Source organism: Anolis sagrei, chromosome 1 (assembly GCF_037176765.1).
Source record: "Anolis sagrei isolate rAnoSag1 chromosome 1, rAnoSag1.mat, whole genome shotgun sequence".
Classification (NCBI taxonomy): domain Eukaryota; kingdom Metazoa; phylum Chordata; class Lepidosauria; order Squamata; family Dactyloidae; genus Anolis; species Anolis sagrei.
In genome coordinates this window covers 163,886,473-163,912,514 of record NC_090021.1, presented here as the reverse complement: position 1 = coordinate 163,912,514, position 26,042 = coordinate 163,886,473, and the positions used below count along the sequence as shown (strand labels likewise).

Below are 26,042 nucleotides of genomic sequence, written 5' to 3'. Positions count from 1 at the left end.
GCCTGTGCTGGAGCTTCCAAAAGGCTACGAGCACAGTTGCTACTCTGTCAGCATATGATCACTCATCGGATCTCGATTTTTCCTCACTTTTATTGAAAATCATCTTACAAAATGTATACCTAAATGTCACACTTTCAGGTATAACATTGCTTTCCATCGATTAGTGTTTCCTGTTTAGCACCATTTTGGGGCAGAATTGGATCGGATGTTCATCGGTTAGCAATCTTCATGGGGCAACATTGCCATCTCCCTTTCCTTGCACTTATCAATGCAGGGAAAAGGGAGAAGATCAGGCCTATATCACAATTGCTGCTGCCAGATGTCTGCAGACCTCCATGAGAACTCCTGGCTGTTGTGGGTGCCCCACGCTGACATTAGCAGAATAGCCTGAATAAACATGGAAAAGGAGTGGTGGTGGATCTCCTTGACTACCGACATTCCAGATGACCATGGTCATGTCTTTGAATGAATCTTAATTCGAGCAGATCACCTGTTACAGTCTTTGGAGATTGGAGCAATTTACATTAAGGAGAAGTGAGCATACATTATCCAGTTTAATAAATAACAAAAGAATTAAGTATGTATTGGAAGTCAAGCCTTGTTTATCCCTATTTTGGGTTTTTTTTTGTGTTGGTTTTTTAAGTACTATATGTTAAGGTACTTTTCAGTTGATTAATATTAATTCCTATGTTTTACACCACTTTAAATAATTTTTGTTTCTGTGTTTAATAACGGTATTAAAATAATCAATCTTTTATTGATGTGAATGCTGCTACTCAGGGCCGTAGTCAGAAAAAAATTTCGGGAGGGGTTGAAAATTTGGGGGGGGGGGGGTTTAAACCTGCCTCCTAGCTCACGCTGAAGCAAAGAGCATAGCAGGGGGCAGAGCAGCCTTCAATAGCCTGCAGCTCCGCCCTTGTCAACAAACCTCCACCAAGTCTGACCTCCTTAATGAGAGCATTCAACATCCCGCCCCCCAACTTGGTTGCTTCACTACTGTTCTGTCGCGCGTTGGGCCTGTAAATAATTGTCTTTAGAACAGGATGTGCAACCTTTGCCCAGCGGGAAGCCAGGGGGCCTAAAGAGAAGTTCTCAGAGGTTTCCACCACAAACAGTCTTTAGATGGCTTGAGAAGTACAACAAAGTCTTTTATTAATGAACAATCAAACAGAAACTTCTCTTGTCTTCAGTAAAGTTAAGCAAATGATTCCAGGCTTTTAGGCAACTGGTGAATTCCTAATCTTGCCCACGAAGAACAGGCAACTGTCTTCAATAACTTCTTCTTTAAAGAAAAATCCCCATTTTAACTTCTCCCAGGCTGACTGTAATCTAACCCTTACTGATGTGGGCTCCGCTACCGGGTCGAACTGCGTCTCGAACGCCGAGTGGACCTACCAGCAAGGCAATAGATGTTCTCCAGCTGGAGTTCTTTGGTCTTTAGGGCTGTTTTCCTGGAAATTCTTTGGAGACTCTTAAGACCTTTCTCCCCCGGAAGGTGTTAAGGGTTGAAGCTTTTGTACAGGGGAAGCTTGCACACATCCTATACATAAGCTTACCTTGCTGAGACTAACTAAAAATGGCTCCCTTCCCTTCCCAATTGCCCTGAGCAAGGGGCGGGACCAAAACTTAACAATGATGGACAGGTGACTTGCCCTATGACTGCAACCAAAGAAGCCACCTATCTGCAGAGTCCCTGAAACCTAGGACTGCAAGCAAACATTTAATACAAAGCAAATAAAATTGGAGCTCCTGGTACAGCTGTACCAGAACAACTACATCGGCTATTCATATTGCTGCAAGTAATGACAGTGTGAATAAATTGCTAATATTTGCTTGAGATATTGCTTGCAGTTCTGGAGGGACTCTTGACTTTTTGCATCTCATAGACTTAGCAGCATGGGGATTGGGTTAACCAGTTAAAATTCATGAGTAAACCAGGTTTTTTTTTAAAATCTGAAACATTTCGGGGGGGGGGGTTGAACCCCTAAACCCCCCCCCCCCTTGCTACGGGCCTGCTGCTACTTCCTGTGAAGGACAGGCCTTTTGCCCCACAGAACGCCAGAGGCAGCAGCATTCAATTACAATCTTTATCATAATCTGTCCACCAGGTCTCAACCCACCCACTTCCTTACACTGGCTCTTCTGATGTTTAATTGAAAGCAGTTCCTTGATCTCATTCAGTTGGTAACTCAGAAAAATAAAAATAAAGACGTATACATTCCATGCAGTGAAGACTCTATATCTTACCTTCTCTCCTCCAGTGCCATCTGGGCCAAGATTTCCCTGCAAGAAAATGAGACACATTGGTACTCTTTGCTTTGCATACACAGATCTGATCATTCTGATTCCCCTCTCCTCCATTGTAAGGGTGCATACCTCATCTCCAATTTCTCCTTTCTTTCCAGGAGACCCAGGAGACCCAGGAGGACCCTAAACAAACACACAAGAGAAAAGAAATAAAGTACATTAAACTCAGACAATTCCAAAATAAGTACTTGGTACTCATCGACTGCAAAGTAAACCACGTGACAGAGTTAATCTCAGCAGAAATGACTACAGCCGCCAAAAAATATTTTCCCTCTTTTCTGTTACATTCAAAATCCTTATCTATCTTGCTTTTCAGAAAGTGGTATGAGGAGATTGTTAATCTTTTACAGATTTGCTGTCTTAAGTGTTTCTTTGTAAGGATAAACCTTTTGAAAAACATAATGCCGTGATCCTTCCAACAATCGTAACTGATGGAAGACAGAGGGTGAAGGACACTATCATAGAATCATAGAATCAAAGAGTTGGAAGAGACCTCATGGGCCATCCAGTCCAACCCCCTGCCAAGAAGCAGGAATATTGCATTCAAATCACCCCTGACATATGGCCATCCAGCCTCTGCTTAAAAGCTTCCAATGAAGGAGCCTCCACCACACTCCGGGGCAGAGAGTTCCACTGCTGAACGGCTCTCACAGTCAGGAAGTTCATCCTAATGGTCAGATGGAATCTCCTCTCTTGTAGCTTGAAGCCATTGCTCCGCGTCCTAGTCTCCAAGGAAGCAGAAAACAAGCTTGCTCCCTCCTCCCTGTGGCTTCCTCTCACATATTTGTACATGGCTATCATATCTCCTCTCAGCCTTCTCTTCTTCAGGCTAAACATGCCCAGTTCCCTAAGCCGTTCCTCATAGGGCTTGTTCTCCAGACCCTTGATTATTGTAGTCGCCCTCCTCTGGACACATTCCAGCTTGTCAATATCTCTCTTGAATTGTGGTGCCCAGAATTGGACACAATATTCCAGATGTGGTCTAACCAAGCAGAATAGAGGGGTAGCATTACTTCCTTAGATCTAGACACTATGCTCCTATTGATGCAGGCCAAAATCCCATTGGCTTTTTTTGCCGCCACATCACATTGTTGGCTCATGTTTAACCTGTTGTCCACGAGGACTCCAAGATCTAACATTCTGGCATAAGGATAGAGCACAATACCTTCTAAAACAGGTATAGTCTCTATTTCTAGCCCATTCAGATTAATGAAATTAAATAAATCAATATATTTACTTGATTCCTGGAGTAGAGAATTTCCTTTTTTTCAATAGAGCCCCCAAATCCATCAATAACAGCCATGTACATGTACAAACCATTCAGAATTAAAGAATTCAGAATCCAAGAATTCATTTGGAGTAGTAAACCTCAGCCTTTCAGTTCTATCAAACAAAATAGCATTTGTGGTTACCCCAGGCTTTATTGATTTGAGCAGGATAATTTGGCTGCTTGTGGTTGGGAGTCACTTTATTATTAAAACGTTTTGAGTCAGAAATCCATTTTGACTTGTTGCAAATCTCTCAGATCCATCACTGTCACTGGAAGGTCAAGTAGTCATTGTGCTCAGAGTGCTTGGTGCCAGTTTGGGATGGTACATCAGTTTTAGCCTTTCCTGGACAGAGATAATCTGACCACATATGCCCTTGTGTCCCGGTTAGAATGGGCTGTATTTAGGATTATCTTTGAAGATATAACTAGTGCAAAATGCAACACCTTCCTCACTGCTGACTGGAAAACCATACTGAAAGCAACAATGTCAAAAGAATGGCTGTTGTTATGACATTTACAGCATTATATGGCTTAGGACCTCAGTATTTAAGGCAACACCTGTCATCAAATGTTACTGCCCAATTATTGAAGTCTATGGGCTCTGTGTACCAGAGGTGAGGTCAATACCAAAACAGTGAGGTATTGGAACATGGGAGAAAGTCTTCACCATGGCACCACAACTGTGGAATGCCCTTGTCTTGGCATTCAGATTGGCACTAACATTCATTTCACTTAGGCATCAAGTTAACACCTGGCTGCTCATTGCAGTCTTTGGGACTCATTAATTCATCCCAGATGCTGCTATACATAGTTTGAAAAACTTTAACATTGTTTTCCAACCCATTACGAGAATAAATATGTTTTCAGTTTATTTAAATTGAAATGGGGAAGATGTTCTACAAATGGAGATTTCTGAAATGGTTTAGAATACTGAATAGTTCAGGTCATCTCAACATCTGGAAAATGCTGGAGAACCATCAGAGTTGGTCTCTTTCCCACCTCATGCCACTGAGGTGGGAAGGGGCAATGTCCAAAAAGGCCTGTCAGCCAAAGGTTATCTTCAGCTTTACCTTTTCTCCAGGACTTCCAGTATTTCCACGCCTGCCTGGTCTTCCATCAACTCCAGCCTCTCCCTTGAAATGGACAATAACACACAAACAGAATAATGAAGGAAAACATCAGAATAGAATATATCAGAAAGCATAACTCTGGATTCCAAATAAATAGTTTACAGTTAACTGTGTGTATGTTTTAATTTGCATCCAGAAAGTAGATATTTTCTTGAAGTTATTGCCAGTCTGGTATCTATGTCTGATAAGACTAATAAATAACAACAACAACAACAACAACAACAATAACAACAACAACTTTATATTTGTACCCCAAGGAATTCAGAGCAACTTATAGAAGGCACAAAGTGCCTAAAACAAACATAAAACTGAACACAATATAAAATACAATAAAATGCCCATTCAAATAAATGGGATGGGGTTAGTCATGCTCAAAATTAATCTGGGAAAACTGGACTCTTCTGAGGAGTTTTCCAAGTACTGATTCACAAATGATGATGTTAGATGAATACCAGGTTCGCTGTGAGTTTTCTGTGTTATATGGCCATGTTCTAGAAGCATTCTCTCCTGATGTTTTGCCCACCTCTGAGGATGCCTGCTATAGATGTGGGCAAAACGTCAGGAGAGATTGCTTCTGGAACATGGCCATACATGGCCATACAGCCTGGAAAACTCACAGCAACCTAGTAATTCCAGCCATGAAAGCCTTTGACAACACAATACCACGTTACTTTGGCACTCCTATGACCTTCAACCATCAAAAAGCAGAGAAGTCCATTTGCTTAGGAAGAGATGGAACTGATATAGCGACCTGAAAGCCCTGCTGCATTCCTAAAGATCATGGGATCTGACAAACGTCACAATAGTTGGGCCTTCAAATCATGACAAGTGGGAGGCTTTTTCTGCTGCTAACAACTAGTAATGGAAATAATGCTCAAACATAAAAACATTTTAAAAATCGCTTAATTGTTTAATTTTTAAAATTAAAAATGTCAGGAGAAAATGCCTTTAGAAAATGGTCATATAGCCCAAAAAATCCTACAACAACCCATTTTTAAAATTGTTTTTAAAAAAGATTTCTGAGTACTGGGAAACCCTGACAAGAAGAATCCTAGATGGGCATGAATTTCTGCAGTTTAGGATTTAGGTTGCATGGCTGTTTTTTGCATTTTCTGGTACAAGAAATAACATTCTGCAAGAAACAGCAGAATGTTACTGTTAATATATGTTAGAGCAGTGGTTCTCAACCTTACTAAAGCCGCAACCCCTTAGTACAGGACCTCATGTCGTGGTGACCCCCAACCATAATGTTATTTTCGTTGCTACTTCACAACTGTAATTTTGCTACTGTTATGTATCGTAATCTAAATATCTGATATGTAGGATGTATTTTCATTGACTAGACCAAATTTGGCACAAATACCCGATAACCCCAAATTTGAATACTGGTGGGGTTAGGGGAGGAGACTGATTTTGTCATTTGGGAGTTGTAATTGCTGGGATTTATAGTTAACCTAAAATCAAAGAGCCTTTTGAACTCCACTAATGATGGAATTGAATCAAACTGGGCACACAGAATTCCCATGACTAAGAGAAAATACTGGGAAGGTCTGGTGGACATTGACCTTGAGTTTTTTGGAGTTGTAGTTTACCTGCACCCAGAGAACACTGTAGACTCAAGCAATGATGGATCTGGATCAAACTTGGCACAAATACTCTATATGCCCAAATGTGAACACTGGTAGAGTTTGTAGAAAATAAACCTTGCCATTTGGGAATTGTAATTGTTGGGATTTATAGTTCACCCACAATGAAATAGCTTTCTGAACCCCACTGATAGAATTAGACCAAACTTTCCACATAGAATCCTCATGATCAACAGAAAATACTATGTTTTCTGATGGTCTTTGGCGACCCCTCTAGAACCCCCTCGCGACCCCCACAGGGGTCCCGACCCCCAGGTTGAGAAACACTGTGTTAGAGGCTACAACTGGTCTAGGATTGTAAAATCCCACATGTAAGAACTGCTTAGGGCAGTTCCACAAAAGGCTTTAACTGAGTGTAATCGGGTTTCTTAAACCTGATTGTGCCTTGGTTAAAGTCCAGGCACCTCCCCCCAACATCCATACTTTCCTTGGGAGGGGGGGGGGGCCAGACACAAAACAAAATCCCCCAGAAAAGCTTTTTTAAAAAAGAAAATAACTTACACGGCCACCATTCCCCCTTCTCTGGAACTTTCCTAGCTCATAAAAATGATGCACCAGGAGAAGGGTAATTGTACTCTTAATTTTTTTCTTGAAATTAGAATTACCACATAAAATGAAATTCAAATGAGAAAATGTAGGAATGTTGCCTTTCTCACTCTTTTTTGGGGTGGAGAAATGGTACTGTGCAATCATAACTGTGCAAAAATCCAGGATTTCTCAATTATATATGAGCAGCCCAATTAGACCAAAAGGAAAAATAAGTTTTAAAAGTGAAACAAAAGAAAAAGGCTTTGGGTGACAAGTGCAAAGGGCATTAATTTGACATATGCTATTTGATTTAATGTTCTGCAGCAAAAATGCTGAAATGTTTCATATTCATCTGACTTTAGATTTTCAAGATGGAATTGATACTCGACTATAAATGTATGAAAAGAAAATGGCATCTCACCTTTCCTCCTTTGGGCCCATAAGGACCAGGGTCTCCTTTTGATCCAGATGGTCCTTGTAAGCCCTGTTTAAAACCAATCTAAAATCAGTTGATGCAGGAAACAAAAATGAGATTTACTTTTATGTATACTTTAGCAATGCTCATGAAGGCTGGACAGACATTTAGAAGACAAGGGAAGACTCCTGGTTTGCAATCATTTCCTGTTCACATCCTGGTTGATGTGGGAACCTGCTTGAAGAGATTATGCTGCTCACCTCAGGGTGGAAGATAAATGTATATGTAATATGCTTAACCTACGTACATCAAATCCTGGGGATCCTTTGCATCCTGGTAGTCCATGAAATCCTTGCTCTCCCTGAAAAGAAAAAGAAATCATTCATATTACATCACTTTTTAATCTGGAATGCCACTGTTATTGCCTGCTTCTTCCTGTATTCAATAGCATGACACAAGCATCTTCCATGGAATATAGAAGCCAAATAAAGAATAAATGTTTCAATAAACTTTTCAATATTTGCCACGATGTAAGAAATTATATAGGGCTAAGGGTTTCCTTCTGGGTCAGTTTCCTCTGAAAATATCTGAGCTACTCTGTGCAAAAGTCATTGTTATTATGTTTGTGTTTAACTGTTAGCGTATGTATTTGTGTTTGTAACAGTAGATAAAACTGGAGTCATCTGGTTTGAATCCACAGTGAGCGTTGCCAAGGAGACGAGGCTGGCTAGCTCTTGAGAGGGAGAAGTGGGCGGAGCCAAGCAGGAAATGTTATGTGCGTTTTTAAAAAAGGCCGGAGAGTGAGGCTTGGAAAGGCCCGAGAGAGAGGCTTGTGTGGGAGCGGCTGGTGTTTTTTCAGTCTAGGAGAGCTGAAGAAAGAAACCTGGCCAGATTCTTTAGGCAAAGAAGACTAAAGGAAGCTTAGTTAAGATCCCTAGTTAAGGAAGGTCTAGAGATCAGATATTTGATCGAGGGAAGATCAAACTGAAAGGCTATTTATAGTAGTGAAACATTGTTCACTAGAGAGCTTCACCTCAGTGAAAGTTAGCCACAAGCTGTGTTATCTGGAAGAGTGGACTGTATTATAAACCACGTGATATTCAAAGTTCCATAAGTTATTTAACAGCCTGCAACCATAAGCTTTGTACACAATAAACTTGTTATAGAATCATAGAATCATAGAATCAAAGAGTTGGAAGAGACCTCATGGGCCATCCAGTCCAACCCCCTGCCAAGAAGCAGGTACATTGCATTCAAATCACCCCTGACAAATGGCCATCCAGCCTCTGCTTAAAAGCTTCCAAAGAAGGAGCCTCCACCACACTCCGGCCAGAGAGTTCCACTGCTGAACGGCTCTCACAGTCAGGAAGTTCTTCCTCATGTTCAGATGGAATCTCCTCTCTTGTAGTTTGAAGCCATTGTTCCGCGTCCTAGTCTCCAAGGAAGCAGAAAACAAGCTTGCTCCCTCCTCCCTGTGGCTTCCTCTCACATATTTGTACATGGCTATCATATCTCCTCTCAGCCTTCTCTTTTGTTGAAAACCGTCTCATCTCAACTAATCTGCGTCTGTAGAGCCAGATCTCATTGGTGGTACCTCAAATACCTCACGTTGGTGGCAGTTACCTTAATTTACAAATAATAATTGGCCTCCATAATATACTCTTCTACTCAATTGAGGCCTGAGGTAAATTCCCTCCATAACATCCACATCTGTACAATTGGTGGCAGCGGTGAGATTAAAAAGTGCCTGAAGTAAAATACCTCCATTATTAGGGTCTGCCGTTGCCAACCTCAGCAACACACAAGCACTTCCTCGCAATTGGTGATAGTGGTGGGATCTTCAAAGATAAAATCCCTATACCCTGTCCCTCGTTGAGTTCGCATCTTCCCATACTCTTATGTTCCAGAGTTACCAGATTTATTTCACATCATTAAAGTGTTAGCTGGTCTTCCCTTTCTTCTGCATTACAGGCATATTTGCAGCTATGTTTTATGCAATAGAGGGCCCTTCCACACTTGCTTTATAACCCATGTTAGATGGATTTTAAAAGGGGGAGTGTGTGGCTAAACATTTAGCCAAAATGCAGGAGGAATCGGGTTAAAGGCTGGCAAACATGTTTAAAAGTTGCTCTTTAAGCCCGGTTCTTCCTGAGAAATGCACATTTTTCCATGCCTGTGTAAATCTGCAGACATGGAAAACATGTGTTTTCCTTCCCATCTTGCTGTTTGGACTTCCTCCTGCCCCTCTCCCCCCCCCCCCCCCCATTTCCCTCTCCACATACCAGAGGAAGCCTTTCTTGCAGGCTGCAGCCTTTTCTTCTCTTCTTCCAAGAGAAGATCCAATAGGGGACCTTGGAGTAGGAATCTCTCCTCTCCTACTCAAAGCCCTTCTTCTGATCTTAGAAGGTGGGGCTGGGGCAGGAGTGGGGAGGGGGGAGGCGTCAGGCCTTGTGGAGTGTAGGGGGAAATGGGGCAAAGGTCTGGTTGTGCCAATGCCCACCCTTGCTGTTCTCGGAACAGCAGGGGTGAGTATCTGGACACACACACACACTTGCAAAACCCCAGGGTTTAGGTCATCTGTGTTGCCTCCATCCCAAGAGAAAGTCGGATTTAAAATCCCAATTCCTCTTGCACTTATTGCCTGTCTAGAAGGGCCCTGAATCTCAATATCCCTCCCTAAAGAGACAGATACAGAGTGAATCCTTTACATATGAGTCATACCTTCTTGCCGTCAATGCCGTCAATGCCCCGCTTGCCCTTTTCTCCCTGAAAGAATAAATAAATAAATATTTTCAAACTTCTATCGTCCCCACAAAAACCATTCTAAGTAGCATTTCCCATAAATAAATTTAAAAAATCTGAAGACATACCTTGCTTCCTTTGGAACCTCTTGAGCCCTAGGGACAAAAAAACAAGGGTAAAAACTGTTGATCAGAGCTTCACAGACCTCCTAGCCAAACCAAATTAATCAGAATTATTTATTTGTATCCTATGTCATAGGCAAGCCTCTTCTCCATGCACCAGACTAGTATTCAGCAAGGGAAGATGCATCGTATCAAATTTCCTGGTCAACATAAAACTGGCAGGTAGAGAAATATTTTAGTTCCTGTCCATTATCATTGTTATAATGATTACCAATGAAAGTGTCTGACCAATAAAAATTCTTGAGGGATAGACTATTCAACAGTGGAACAGGCTACCTTGGAAGGTGATGGACTCCACTTTGTTATGTTTAAAGGCTAGGAGGCTATGTATTAGGGATTCCACAAGAGTGGACTTCGTGAGGGATTAGGGAGAGGTTTGGATCTGATGATCTTTGAGATCCATTTCAACTCTGTGATTCCATCTTAAGAGCATAGATAGGTGTATAGATAGATAAATAAATAAATAGGGCGGACTTGGTTTCAGGACAGCTTCCTTTCATTCTCTTAGAATTATAGCATCATAGAGTTGAAAGAGACCTCATGGGCCATCCAGTCCAACCCCATCAAGCAGCAGGAAAACTGCACCCAAAGCACCCTTGACAGATGGCCATTCAGCCTCTGTTTAAAACCCCCCAAAGAAGGAGCCTCCACCATACTCTGGAGCAGAGAGTTCCGCTGTTGAACAGCTCTCACAGTGAGGAAGTTCTTTCTAATGTTCAGGTGGACTCTCCTTTCCTGTCCTTTGGAGCTATTGTTCCGCATCCTAGTCAGGGCAGCAGAAAACAAGCTTGCTTCCTCCTCCCTATGACTTCCTCTCGTGTATTTATACATGGCCATCATGCCTCCGCTCAGCTTTCTCTTCTGTAGGCTAAACATGCCCAGCTCTTTAAGCCGCTCCTCATAGGGCTTCTTCTCCAGATCCTTGATCATTTTAGTCACGCTCTGGACACATTCCAGTTTGCCATCATTTCCCTTCAATTGCGGTGCCCAGAATTGGACCGAGTGTGATTCCAGGTGTGGCCTGACCAAGGCAGAATAGAGGGGTAGCATGACTTCCCTAGATCTAGACACTAGATCTAGATTTGGACTCCTATTTATGCAGGCCAAAATCCCATTTGCTTTTTTAGCTGCCGCATGACATTATTTGCTCATGTTTAACTTGTTGTCCACAAAGACTCCAAGATCTTTTCCACACGTACTGCTCTCAAGCCAGGCATCATTGTTCCCCATTCTGTATCTTTGCATTTCATTTTTTTCTGCCTTAGTGGCGTATCTTGCATTTGTCACTGTTGAACTTCATTTTGTTCATTTTGGCCCATCTCTCTAATCTGTTAAGATCGTTTTGAATCCTGCTTCTGTCCTCTGGAGTATTGGCTATTCCTCCCAATTTGGTGTCGTCTGCAAACTTGATTATCATGCCTTCTAACCCTTCGTCTAAGTCATTAATAAAGATGTTGAACAGGACCGAACCTTGCGGCACTCCACTCGTCACTTCTTTCCAGGATGAAGAGGAAGCATTGGTGAGCACCCTCTGGGTTCATTCGCTTAACCAATTACAGATCTACCTAACCGTACTTTTGCCTAGCCCACATTGGACTAGTTTGTTTGCCAGAAGGTCATGGGGGAACTTGTTGAAGACCTTACAGAAATCCAGATACGCTACATCCACGGCATGCCCCGCATCTAGCCAGCTTTTAACTCTATCGAAAAAAGAGATCAGATTAGTCTGGCATGACTTATTTTTGATGAACCCATGTTGACTACTAGCAATGACCACATTTCTTTCTAAGTGTTTACAGACTTAATGATCTTTTCCACAATCTTGCCTGGTATTGACATGATACCCAATTCTTCCTTTTTCTACTGACATAAGCAAAGAAGCCCTTTTTAAATTATTTTTAATGTCCCTGGCAAGCCTGAGCTCATTTTGCGCTTTAGCTTGTAAACCTTTTCCCTACAGGAGTTGGTTATTCTTTTGAATTCTTGAAAAACTCCAATCTATCTGTAACTCCCTTCTCTTTTAGTATTGGTGTCCATGGAATGCCTCTCATTTTTTAGAAGTCAGCTCTCCTAAAGTCTAGAATGCAGGTTTTACTTGTCTTAGTTTCAATCTTCCTTCATATCACAAACTGCAGGAGCATATGGTCACTTGCCCCTAAAGATCTGACAACTTCAACTGCATTGATCAGGTCCATGTTTGCTAGGATGAGATCAAGAGTAGCCGATCCCCCTTCTTGCCTCTTCTACCTTCTGGACAATAAAATTGTCTGCAAGGCAAGCAAGGAATTTGTTGGACTTTGTATTCTTGGCTGAGTTTGTTTTCCAGGAAATGTTGGGATAGTTAAAATAGTTGACTACTATATCTCTTCTTTGTGTCTATTTGGTCAATTGTTGACAGAAGACTTTGTCAAGTTCTTCATCCTGGCTCCTGTAGCAGACACCCATGACGAGATCTTTTTGAGTCCCGGTTCCCTTGATTCTTATCCAGATGCTTTCAAGCTGGTTTCTCGGATTGCAGTCTTGCATCTCTTCTGTGGTGTAACTGTTTTTGACATATAAGGCTACTCCCCCTCCTCTCCCCTTTGTTCTGTTTCTATAAAAGAGGTTATAGCCCTCAATGCCTATATTTCAGTGATAGGAGTCATCCCATCAGGTTTCAGAGATGCCTATGACATCGTAAATATGGCTTTGTGCTAAAAGTTGGAGTTTCTCTTGTTTATTTCCATGTTCTGTGGATTAGTGCAAAGACATGTAAGCCCCTGGGACCTTCCCCTGAGCTGTTTATTCACAATTATTGTGCTCTCACTACTTGTCCTTGGCTTGGCTCATTGAAACCTAATTCTGGAGGTCAGGAGACCTTAAAAGCTTACTATTTCATGGTGGGTTTTTTGCATGGCTCGAATAAAACCAAACATGAATTCTTTAATGCTTCCCACAAATCTGCATGCCTTCCTTTCAATTTCTATTGAATTTAACTGTTGTTAATACCCCACTCACCTTGTCACCTCGATCACCTTTGTCTCCCTAAAGAGGGGGGAAAAAAGAAAATATAAATGCAATTTTACAGTAGAAAAAATAAAGCTAAGATGGGGGATGAAAACAGTGGTCAATTTTCATTGTCACAATGGCCATATCACCACATGAAAAATTGGAATAGAAAGTCACATGTGGTTCTGACATTTTAGGGGGGGGGGTTCTTTCTCCTTTGAGGTATTTTGGAGGTGTTCCAATTTTCTGCAATTGGAATCCTCAAGGAGAAGCAACATACTCTTTTCAGCTGTTTAGTCATCCTTCAAAACTGATAGATACTGGAGCTTGAGAAGGATAGGGGCTGGAAGGGCTAGCAGCTTTACGTTCCCCGCCCTTGCCGTAAAAGAGTGTAGCCATACCTTCATTCCTTGGTAACCAACAGGCCCAGGGTCTCCTTGATTTCCCTAGGTAAAGAAACAACAACAAAGGTTAGAAACTACACTGCAGAAAGTAGTCAAACATAGATCAATTCCCCAAAACTATTTCAGCCAGAACTATTTGGTTAGCTAGGATTTGGAAAGCTGCACTCAATAAGATAGGCTGATTTGACATGGAACCCAATAGTTAGATTAGACCCACTTCGATTAATGGGGCTGAAAGTAGCCATGATGATTAATGATTAATCACTGAGCATGATTAAACTGGGTTCCAGCCCTATATACAACCCTGTTTGGGGATTCAGTCCTTATGTTGCACATGTACAGATGTACATGTGTACAGAAATACACATACACACAGAGATATGGCACGGTCCTGGTTTAGTCATATTTACCCCCAATGTGGCTTTTATTATGACTCATTCATAGAACTTTGTAGTTTATGTATGTGTGTATGAGAAGGGCATGGAAAACAACATTGTTTCCCATTTGTAACCTCCCTGTTTTTCCACAGCTGAGGTAGGTAAAACAACAGTGCAATCTGCTGACATGGTAAGAGCCGCTGCAAACTAGCCTCCTGCGGGAGCAAACTGTGTCAGCATGTCCATGACGTCATGAGACTGTGCCTCTCTCTCCGCCCCTTTCTCCGCCTCTTTCTCCATGCCAGAGTGGTTTTTCCTTTGCTAGGGCAGCATTGCCAGCGTACTCTCATTGTTGACAGAATTCAACAACGAGAGTACACTGGCAATGCTGCCCTAGCAAAGGAAAAACCACTCTGGCACGGAGAAAGAGTCGGAGAAACGGGCGGAGAGAGAGGCGGAGTCTCATGACGTCATGGACGTGCCGGCACAGTTTGCTCCCACAGGAGGCTAGTTTGCGGCGGCTCTAAGAATGGCTGAACAATGTCTTTTTGATCCCAGCCATCTCTTTGGAAGTACCCAAGTTTTGGGGGTTTTACTGATTAAATATAAAAATATTGGCACCGTATCTTTAGAACTGAAGATGCTTAGAGTGACCAACCAATATGTTAAAACTACAATCTATATAAATAAAAAATGTAAATGTTCGTTTGTTCAAAATCTTAAATCTCCCAAAATTCTTCATTGGTTGCTTTGAAATGTTGACACAACGTAGCATTCGAATAGGCACATGTTTTCACATACCTACTATTATATAGTAGGGCTGGGCAACCACGGAAAAAATTGTTTCTAAAATCGATTCGTTTTTTGGGGGTTTTTGCGTTTCGATTTTTAAAAGAATTCCGAAATTTTTCTTTTAAAAAGTTCGATATTTACGAAATTTCGTAAATTACAAAACAATACGAAACAATTACGAAACAATTACGAATCGATTCGTTAATGGCGGACGTGACCGCGCAATACGCTAAAAAACCTCCAAATGGGACAGGGGGAACTTCTGAAGCTTCCCTCTCCCTCTGTTGTTGACTGTTGGTGTGATATTTATAATTTTTTTTCACTGATTAAACAAACAACAACTATAAAACTTGCCCCAGACATGCGGAAATAATAACGAAACGATTTCAAAACGATAACGAAACGAATACAAAACAAATTTGAAACAATTATGAAACGAATTTAAAAATTTGTTTCATTTTTTAATTGCTCCTGAATGGTTCGTTATCGCTTCGTTATAAAAAAATAACGAATTTTTAACGAATTACGAAATTACGAAACGAAACCGCCCAGCCCTATTATATAGATGTCACACATGTGACAGGTAAAATATGCTTTTTTCAAAAATAGCACCATCTGTTGATGTCAAAGCAACACACGCTATATTACATCTTTTACTATTCTATTTCAATGTTTCTGAATGCAGTGCTAAATTGAATTTTCACAGGTTTCAATTTAGTTTCATTTTGGTTTCATTATTTCATGTGACATTATGTTGAAATTGAGCTGTGTCATTTACCATAGCGTTTATTTTGTGAGTATAGTTTATTGTTGCCCTTCTTTGCTTTAGCACTGCTCACTCTGCCCTGAAGGAGGCAGGATTGCACAGCAGCACGCAGCGGGGGCAGGCCTCGCGGGCATGCCTTCGTCTTCCCTCCTCTCCCAAAGTTGAGCCCAAGGGAGAGAGAGCACGCCATGGCCACTCACCCACTCAGCCAGGCCTCTTTGGGCAGGTAAGGCAGGCCTCACCTCTTGAGCTCTGTGTGTTTCTTTGGCTGTGCAGGCATGAGTATCAGGCACTCTCTGTCGGGTTTCTCTAACTTCAAAACTCCCCCTTTAAAAAGCCCTCACTGTTAGTCATTGTCTCATTTGAGGGAGGTGGGCTTTTTTCCCTCCTCCAATGCCACCCCCTCCCTCAAGAATGCCGCTGAATGTTTATTATTTACTTCATTGGGGCTGCTTTGGGTGCTCTGTGTCTTTTTTTTTTTTTTGGCCCCTTCCATGCTGCTGTAGACAATCCACATTGAACTTGGTTACATTGTAGTCTGGATTCAGATAACCCAGTTCAAAGCAGACATTGTGGGTTATCTGCCTTGATATTCTGGGTTCCTTGCATTCCTAAGATTCCAACGGATATGCCATTTCCATGTAAGAAATGGCAATTCCCAATTCGATTGGCCCTTGCAATCACCATCAACAAAGCTCATGGCCAATGTTTAGAATTGTGCGGTTCAGATCTAGATACGGATTGCTTCTCACATGGACAATTATATGTTGTGCATTTGAGAGTCAGCAAACCAGACAATTTATATATCTGCACAGACAATGGAACAACAACAAATATTGTATACCCACAAGCATTGTGAAATTAAATATATTAGAAGCCTGCTCTTTCTCTTTTCTTTCTTTCCATTTAACCAGACTGGGCCACAGCAACACATGTCCAATTTAAGGTGCAGGTGCTTTCCTACAAAACCCTGAACGGTTTGGGACCAGCCTACCTGCGTGACCGCATCTCCATCTACGAACCCACGCATTCATTACACTCATCTGGAGAGGCCCTGCTCGTGGTCCCGCCTGCGTCGCAAGCACGTTTGGTGGGGACACGAGACAGGGCCTTTTCCGTGGTGGCCCCCCGTCTCTGGAACACTCTCCCCAAAGATTTTAGACAGGCCCCTACATTGGTAGTCTTCAGAAAGAATTTGAAGACCTGGCTGTTCCGATCTGCCTTCCCCGATTAGGAAATCTCCAACACCAAATCCCAGAAGCACTTTATTAGAATTTAAGACTGCCGCACTCTGCACACTGCACTTGCCCTATAATATCACCTGTCACATCAGCACTTTTTAATCCTGTACCCTTTACTCTGGCCTGGCCCAGTTTTATCTTGTTGATGTATTGTTTATTGCTTGTGGTTTTGTTGTTTTAATACTGCTTTAATTGTTTTTAATTTGCTTTGAGTGTATTGTTGTGTGTGTATTGAGGCCTTGGCCTTTGTAAGCCGCATCGAGTCCTTCGGGAGATGCTAGCGGGGTACAAATGAAGTTTAATAATAATAATAATAATGTCCAGGGATGGCTAGGGGCGGCTCAACCATTATGGCGGCTCAACCATTATGCAAAGTAAGCATTCGCAGTATAGTTGAGTTTCCCCAGGGGCGCTCTTGAGGCGCTCTTAGAGGAAAATAGTGCTTGACATATGTAGTTACTGGGATGTATAGTTCACCTAAAATCAAAGAGCATTCTGAACTCCACCAATGATGGAATTGAACCAAATATGGCACACAAAACTCCCATGACGAACAGAAAATATATATCAGTGATTGGTTTGGGGGGGGGGGGGGGCGCCAAAACACTGTTTGCTTACCGTTGAAAATTATCTAGGGCCACCTCTGCTAGTGTATGATAAAAATAAAAATAACACAAGAAAAATCTAAGCAATCTGAGAAGTAGAGTTTAAGAAGGAGGAGGAGGAGGAGGAGGAGGAGGTGAAGAAGAAGAAGAAGAAGAAGAAGCAGTAGTGACAGAAAACCACTAATGAAATAAGTAGCCAACAGATTTTGAAAACCCTAATTGCCCTTGCCTGGATGGTTTAAGAGCAAATTTTCTAAATGAGAAGTGACCATTCCTATCTGTTCTGATCAACTGCTGAATTTCTAACATATTAAAAAAACTTCTGAAAGGTTGGGGTGGAGACAGTCAGGAAGATGTTCATTTTGTCCTTACAACTAGGTTGAAAACTCAAGGACAAAGAAGTCCCTATCTAGTGCAGGTAAAAATAACACTCTAGGAAAAATTTGCTGTGCATGTACTGCTATTTCCTGGGCTTCCAAACTCAACACAAATAAGCTGAGTAACTGCCTCCTTGGTGGTGAAGCAAAAATGCATCACTACCCCAAATAAAGTTAAGGAGACTTTTTTTGGGTGAGGTTGAGGAAAATTATCTTTACTCCACCCTCTTAGCAAGTTTTATCCTAAGCACATCTAGTAATGTGGCCTTGTTTGTCTTCTCAAAGAGGCAGATCCCCAAATACAAGCAAAACAGTGGTGACGATAAAGCAAAGAACAGCATATGATGATTATTTATTTATTTATTAACTACATTTCTATACCGCTTTTCTCACCCCTGGGGGGACTCAAAGCGGTTTACAACATAATAAATGGCAAATTCAATGCCTCACAGATATATAAAAATATCACATATCTAAATCAATAACATATAACTGCAGTTAAAAACCGTTAAAACTATAAAAACATCAAACATAGACATAAGCATGAAACATATATTATTGCTGCAATTAACAATGTAGACCCTGTCTCTTCCTACCCCCCCCCCACTCCCTAACTCTCTCTCCATAGCGTTTCAGCCCTTCTTTTTATACCCTCCCTTCTCCCCCCACATCCCAACAGACACAAAGTTATTTAGGTACAGGAGCGGAGGGCAGGGAGCACACAACCCCCCTGTTGCACCAGCTCCACTGGCTGCCGATTTGCTACCAGGCCCAATTCAAGGTGTTGGTATTGGCCTATAAAGCCCTAAACGGTTCCGGCCCAAGATACCTATCTGACCGCATCTCGGCCTATGAACCCACCCGGACTTTGAGATCTTCCGGGGAGGCCCTGCTCTCGATCCCGCCAGCCTCTCAAGCACGGTTGGCAGGGATGAGAGATAGGGCCTTCTCGGTGGTGGCTCCTCGGCTGTGGAACGCCCTTCCTGTAGACGTTAGGCTGGCACCATCTCTCATGACATTCCGTAGAAAGTTGAAGACCTGGATGTTTGTGCAGGCGTTTGAGTAATTCAGTGCAATTTTGGTAAATTGAACATAGGAACGGAACAATGGACGACGAATTTGGATCACGCTTGGATGATGAGGCGATCAGGGATGGGATTTGTGATAACTGTGTATTGATGATTGCTTATTAGTTATTAATGGAAATGTGTAATGTAACTGTTATTGTATATTAATTATTGCTGTTTTTATTGTCTTTGCTGTTTGGAAACCGCTGTTTGGAAACCTCGGGCTTGAGATACAGCGGTATACAAGAATAGTAAATAAATAAATACTAAATAAATAATACAAAATAGGGAGGGTAAAAGAAAAGTCCTGGGCCTTCTTGGGGGATGGTAAATGTGATATGAGGTCCTTGGGGCGGGTGGAGGGAGAGTCTTATCTGATGATGGTAGTAGGCTACTGATCAGTAGAAGTCCAGAGGAACATAGATTTTCTCAGTTGTAGTGTCATAAGTTAGGTGTGGGCTATCACTTGCCAGTAGACTGAGGATGGAGAAGGGCAATTAAGTGCAGCTGCCCCTGAGGAGAGTTGGTATGTAGGCTGCACCTTGCACTCTGGAGGAGCTGAAGTCCCATGGCCTCCTTTTCACCTCCTCCTTGCTGGCTGTTGGAGGGAGGGGGCAGCGAGGTGTAGCTGCTGCTGAGGAGGGTTGGTGTGTAGTCCTCATAAGAACATTTAGCTCAGAGTTTCTCAACCTGGGGGTCGGGACCCCTAGGGGGGTCACGAGGGGGTTTCAGAGGGGTCGCCAAAGACCATCCAAAAACATAGTATTTTCTGTTGGTCATAGGGGTTCCATGTGGGAAGTTTGGCCCAATTCTATCATTGGTGGGGAATCAGAATGATCTTTTATTGTAGGTGAACTATAAATCCCAGCAACTAAAACTCTCAAATGCCAAGGTCTATTTTCCCCAAACTCCATCAGTGTTCATTCACATGTTGAGTATTCATGGCAAGTTTGGTCCAGATCCATCATTGTGTGAATCCACAGTGCTCTCTGGATGTAGGTGAACTACAACTCCAAACTTCAAGCTCAATGCCCACAAAACCCTTCCAGTATTTTCTTTTGGTCAAGGGAGTTCCGTGTGGCAAGATTGGTTCAATTCCATTGTTGGAGTTCATAATGCTCTTTAATTGTAGGTAAACTATAAATACCACCAACTACAACTCCCAAATGACAACATCAATCCCCTGCCAACCCCACCAGTATTCACGTTTTTGTGCCAAATTTGGTCCAGTGAATGAAAATACATCCTGCATATCAGAAAGTTATATTATGACTCATAACAGTAGCAAAATTATAGTTGTGAAGTAGCAACGAAAATAATATTATGGTTAGGGGTCACCACAACATGAGGAACTGTATTAAGGTTGAGCATTAGAAAGGTTGAGAACCACTGATTTAGCTAAAGACAGAGAGAGGGGTCCCTTTTACACTGCCATAGAAAATCTAGATTATCTTCTTTGAACTGGATTATATTAGTCTACGCCATCATATAATCCAGTTCAAAGCAGATAATCCGGATTTATTTGGCAGTGTAGAAGGGGGCAGAGTAATAGAAACTGACAGAAGTGAAGTGAACAAAAGGGGGATTTTAAGAGACCTATGACTAAAGTTATGGGTCTAAATACTTTAAAAGAATCAGATCCTATCTGATTCTGGAAGCCAACGAATACCAAGGGGCCATCTACACTGCCATATAATGCAATTTTAATGGCATGATCTGCATTATAACGGTCAGTGTAGACTCATATAAAGCACAATGAACTGCACAGAACTGGATTATATGAGTCTACACCAGGGGTCCTCAAACTTTTTAAACAGAGGGCCAGGTCACAGTCCCTCAAACTGTTGGAGGGCCGGATTATAATTTGAAAAAAGCATGAATGAATTCCTATGCACACTGCACATATCTTATTTGTAGTGCAAAAAACACTTTAAAACAATGCAATAATTAAAATGATAAACAATTTTAACAAATATAAACTTATTAGTATTTCAATGGGAAGTTTGGGCCTGCTTTTGGCTGATGAGATAGGATTGTTGTTGTTGTTTTATGCTTTCAAGTCATTTCAGACTTAGGTTGACCCTGAGTGAGGGCCAGGTAAATGACCTAGGAGGGCCGGATCTGGCTCTTGGGCCTTAGTTTGAGGACCCCTGGTCTACACTGTCATATAGTCCAATTCAATGCAGTTAATCAACATTCTGAAACTGCATTATATGGCAGTATAGATCCAGTCTGAGTATTCTTTGCCTAAGGAAACCTTAAGGGTCCTTCCACACAATCATATAACCCAGAATACCAAGGCAGATAATCCACAATATCTGCTTTGAACTGAGTTATCTGAGTCCACACTGAGTCCACAGTTCAATGTGGATTTTGTACAGCTGTGTGGAAGGGGCCAATGAAATGGAATCACAAGAAGTTCTCAGGTGACTTGAAGGCAAACACACACATGCTTGTTGGTAAGATTAGTTTGTTGCTTTATCAATGCTCCCGAATTGTCCCCCTTTTGTAACCAGCAGTATGTAATCTGCACTTTTATTTCATCATCATCATTAGTAGAAGTAGACAATGTAGTTGCTGTTGCTTGTTTTTTGTCTAAAATTATTTAGCCACTTGTGTTTCCTTTATTTTATCAGTTTTATATTTATTTATGCAATGCTTTTGAGATGAAATAAATGATGTAGTTGTAGTATTAGTGTTAATATAACAGTTGCTGGTGGACAATGGACAAAATCCAGTGTGAACATCTGATAATGCAACTGTTTTATTGAGTTTCCTCTCTACTCTACACAACACAAAGCTTAGGTAAGGTAGTTTTTTGGACTACAACATCCCAAATATGAGCATACTGGGAACTATAGACAAAAAAAAAACAAAACCCTGTTCCATGTTCTGATCACACATAACAGCCATTGGCCCTACATGGGAAAGACCATCCCAGGTTGCATTAAACAACCAGTTCAGTGTAGTCTAAATGATTAAGCATGAGATGGCTGTGTTTGGCTGTGTCTCTAGGGCAGGCAATTTAAAGTGCTGAATGGAGCAAATAAACTTGCCGTCTAAAATGTGAATAAACTCTAAGTTGCTCCTCCCAACAGTTGGATGTGCCTTGGCACATCCAGAGAATGTTCAACAACAATATGTCACATCATTTACATATATAAGACTTAATTTTATATTAATGTTTCCCAGTCACAGATAAATAAACCAGCCTTCTACTTACAGGTTCTCCAGCATCTCCTTTTATTCCAGGTAGGCCAGGCTTCCCCCTTTCACCCTGGAAAAAAACATCACAAAACATCTGACTCAATGTCTATCTTACCCATAGTTTTCCAAAATACAGCAAATAAGGATTTTGGTGACAATGGTTATGCACTGCCTTCTATCACCATCATTCAACTTTGGATGGCAAAGGCAGATGAACTTCAGTCTCTTCAGAAGACCTTAATCCAGAAATAGTTAGATAAGATGGTTTGTAGTTTTACTGTATTTTGCCCAAACCAAATTTGGAACCAATACAATTTGTGCAAAATTACTGCCCCCTTACTTCATGTATATCATACCAGACAATTCTCTAGCCAATGTGTACAGAAGTTATTGATTATGTGTATATGTTTAACTGTTATAATATATTTGTTTTGGTAACAGTAGCTGAAAGCTAGAGTTAACTGGTTGTATCCACAGGAGGTTGCCAAGGAAACCAGGCAGGCTAGCTCAGAGAGGAGAAGTGGGCGGAGCCTAGCAAGAAAGTCTTATCTGCGTTTTGAAATGAAGCAGTTCAGTTAGGGGTTTGGGGTCGGAGTGAGCAGTTGAGTGAGGAGGGTGGAGAAGCAGTGTGTGTGAATAGCCAGAGGTTTCTTCAGTCTAGGAAGGTTGAAGGGGGAAACCTAATTAGTTTCATTAGTCAGAGAGGACTAAGGGAAGCTTGTTTAGATCACTAGTTAGGAAAGGACTAGGGATCTAGGATTTGATCAAGAAAGGATCAAATAAGGAGGCTATTCACCTCAGGAAACATTGTTAAAGAAAGTGCTTCATCACAGTAAAAGTCAATTATAAGTTGTATCATCCAGAAGTGTGAACTGTATTGCAAACTAAGTTACATTAAAAGTTCTCTAAGTTATTCAAAGTTAACCAACAGCCTGCAACCATACGCTTTCTACAAAATAAACTTATTAACTTTTGTTTGAAGACCGTGTCATCTTCATTTATCTGCATCTGGGGAGCTAGTTCTCATCGGCAATACCTCACGTTGGTGGCAGTTACCTGAATTACATTTATAATTATCCACACCTGCATAACTGATGGCAAAATTTAAGAGCAGACAGTACAATTAGTGACAGTGGGTGGGTTCTTTAAAGTTAAAAGCCCTGTACCTGTCTGTTGTTGTAATTGCAGCACCTTCGCAATTAGCACAGTTGTACAACTGGTGCGTGCAGACTTTATAATTGGTGGCAGCCCTGTACAACTGATGTACAACCTTTACAACGGGGCTAACGTCACTGCACAATGTATCTCATAATACTTCTTATTTTTTCTTATTTTACAAAGATTTCCTTAGAACAGACTAAATCCACATCCAAATGAGTATATATCTATGGCATACATCACTATGGTTAGGTAAGTCTCTGGGAAAGGTTATAGCTGGCAATCAGGAGGAACTGGGGCAGCGTTCTCTTTACTAACTACACAGCCAGATATATCATCAGAGTTATGGGAAACTTTAAAATAGGGGAGCAATTCTTTGTAGTGCAGTCTGAATGGATTACTAAGATTCCCAAGCAAGGTAGCCTTTCCATGCTGTCTTAATAAATTAATAATTATTAATGTAACAATTCCAGCAAATTTACTCTAACCCATCCGCTCACTTCTTCAAGTACTCCTACTGTATTTTATGATAGGAATGGAAGCTGACTAAAGAGTAGCTCACAAATGTCTAATCTTCTCCCCGTATTTGATCCCATTATAGTGTTTCCCCTTCCCCATACACTCTGGATAGAAATATAGTAACAGCTTTTTCCTCAGATATATAAAATGCATACATACATATAGTCATGCAAACTTAGTTTGATAGGAATGGCAAGCTGAGCAAACACAGACCTCATATCCTGGATCCCCAACTGTTCCCGGAGGGCCTCGAGCAGGCTAAAAATTGATGAACAAACAATAATTAGATTAGAGATATGTGAATATCTCACAATTACATAATATATTGATAGACTGAGCAGTTATACTCACCTGGCATTCATATGAACAGCACTGCCAACAGAGAAGAAAGAGAAGATGCCATTAGAAGGACAAGAGATCCATATTAATCAACACATTCTTTAGAATGTGGTCCACCACTTTACCATAAAAGAAATTTACCATCCTTTAAGCAATAAACTTTTGACTGTGTGGAATGGTTGACATTAAGGGAGATATTGAACAAATTTGGAATGGGAAGCAGCATAAAAGGATTATTAGAACAATACTATTTAAAAAATTCAGCGGTAGTAACGATCAATAACAGGGTGACAAAAGAAATAAAAGTAACAAGGAGAACAAGACAAGGATGCCCTCTATCGCCAATTTTGTTTGCTATGGTGATAGAAATATTTGCAAATGTCATTAGTACAGTTGTGAAGGATAGATAATACGTATAAACAGAAAAATAACAGTAGATGCCAAAAGTTAAATTATGGTAGACTGTATTGAATAATACGTATCTGCTGTAAAACAAACAATGTATAACAAATGTATTGAACTATGATAAAATAAAATATTTGGAAAAAAACTAATCTGACATATTTCTCACTACAAGTTTTGGTCAGTTCTTGGAAGAACTCAGGGAGGTACCATGTGTCTTGATGTGATAGACAGAAAAGTACTCTACTGTTTTGCACCTTATTTGGAGTAGAATCATAGAATCAAAGAGTTGGAAGAGACCTCATGGGCCATCCAGTCCAACCCCCTGCCAAGATACAGGAATATTGCATTCAAATCACCCCTGACAGATGGCCATCGAGCCTCTGTTTAAAAGCTTCCAAAGAAGAAGCCTCTACCAAACTCCGGGGCAGAGAGTTCCACTGCTGAACGGCTCTCAAATTCAAGAAGTTCTTCCTCATGTTCAGATGGAATCTCCTCTCTTGTAGTTTGAAGCCATTGTTCCGCGTCCTAGTCTCCAAGGAAGCAGAAAACAAGCTTGCTCCCTCCTCCCTGTGGCTTCCTCTCACATATTTATACATGGCTATCATATCTTCTCTCAGCCTTTTCTTCTTTAGGCTAAAGACAGAAAAGTAAGCTTTTCTGTTACCTGACCAAAATGTTGATACATCCCTATAATCAATCTATCAATCCATCAACACTATTATGTGAGTCAAAATAATTTAAAACATATTCTATATTTTCCCCCTAATCTGAACAAAATCTGGAATTGTGTCCCATTAGCCTCCTTATTTATTTATTTATTTATTTATTTAAAAGTTTTGTATACCGACCTTCTCACCTCTCTTGAGGGACTCAGACCGGTTTCCAACCATAATATCACATACAATCAATAAAACATCATAATACATATTGCAGTAAAACATTAAAACACTATCTGTCTCCCTGCTGGGCTTTCAGTGGCTGGTGATGGTGATCCTCCAGCTTTGTGTTCAGCAGGTTTTCTTCAAGCTATTTAGTGTGGAGGTGAAGTTTGAGCCTTGGATATCCACATCACTAGTCCTCCCCCATGGCACCAGAAGATGTAGTCTTTCCTCTTCTCTGACCTTCTCACCTCTGAGGAGGAATTGTCCTGGCAGTGTGCTAGGACACTAAATTCTCTCCATGTGATGCGGTGGTAGGTAGGCTCTTTACTGACTAGTGCAACTGAGATGAGAATTATAATTTTACAGCATAGTATACAAGGCTTATATAAATGTATTCCTCAGAGAACAAATGGTGTGTTCAGAAAACTTACCTCATGCTCCACGTTCTTTGTCTGAAATAAAAAAAACACAAAGACGTTGTATGAGACAGAAGAAAGCAAGATTCCTGTAGACTTTATTAAGATAAAAATGACTAAAGAGGAACTTACAATCATGTCAATGATAGTGTCAATTGTGTTGTCAATGTCACGTGCGCGCAAACTTGGTCCAGTTGCTGTGAAATTGCGGCGATAGGCTTGGTCTGTGGCAATTACACTTAGCCTGGATTCCTGTGACAAAGCAAGCGCATAAGAACAA

General features: G+C 41.2%; 1 protein-coding gene across 1 annotated transcript in view; it reads right to left on the bottom strand.

The window, feature by feature from the left end:
• Window positions 1-26,042, bottom strand: part of COL6A1 (collagen type VI alpha 1 chain) — a 71,917-nt gene that overhangs the window by 33,695 nt on the left and 12,180 nt on the right. Inside the window, exons 5-18 of the mRNA XM_060783372.2 lie at window positions 25,895-26,014; window positions 25,778-25,798; window positions 24,073-24,093; window positions 23,935-23,979; window positions 22,061-22,114; window positions 13,610-13,654; window positions 13,218-13,244; window positions 10,167-10,193; window positions 10,018-10,062; window positions 7,604-7,657; window positions 7,303-7,365; window positions 4,648-4,710; window positions 2,377-2,430; window positions 2,248-2,283 (exon numbers count right to left, since the gene is read on the bottom strand). Coding sequence (XP_060639355.2) covers window positions 2,248-2,283; window positions 2,377-2,430; window positions 4,648-4,710; window positions 7,303-7,365; window positions 7,604-7,657; window positions 10,018-10,062; window positions 10,167-10,193; window positions 13,218-13,244; window positions 13,610-13,654; window positions 22,061-22,114; window positions 23,935-23,979; window positions 24,073-24,093; window positions 25,778-25,798; window positions 25,895-26,014 — 675 coding nt within the window. The remainder of the gene's footprint in view (window positions 1-2,247; window positions 2,284-2,376; window positions 2,431-4,647; window positions 4,711-7,302; window positions 7,366-7,603; window positions 7,658-10,017; window positions 10,063-10,166; window positions 10,194-13,217; window positions 13,245-13,609; window positions 13,655-22,060; window positions 22,115-23,934; window positions 23,980-24,072; window positions 24,094-25,777; window positions 25,799-25,894; window positions 26,015-26,042) is intronic.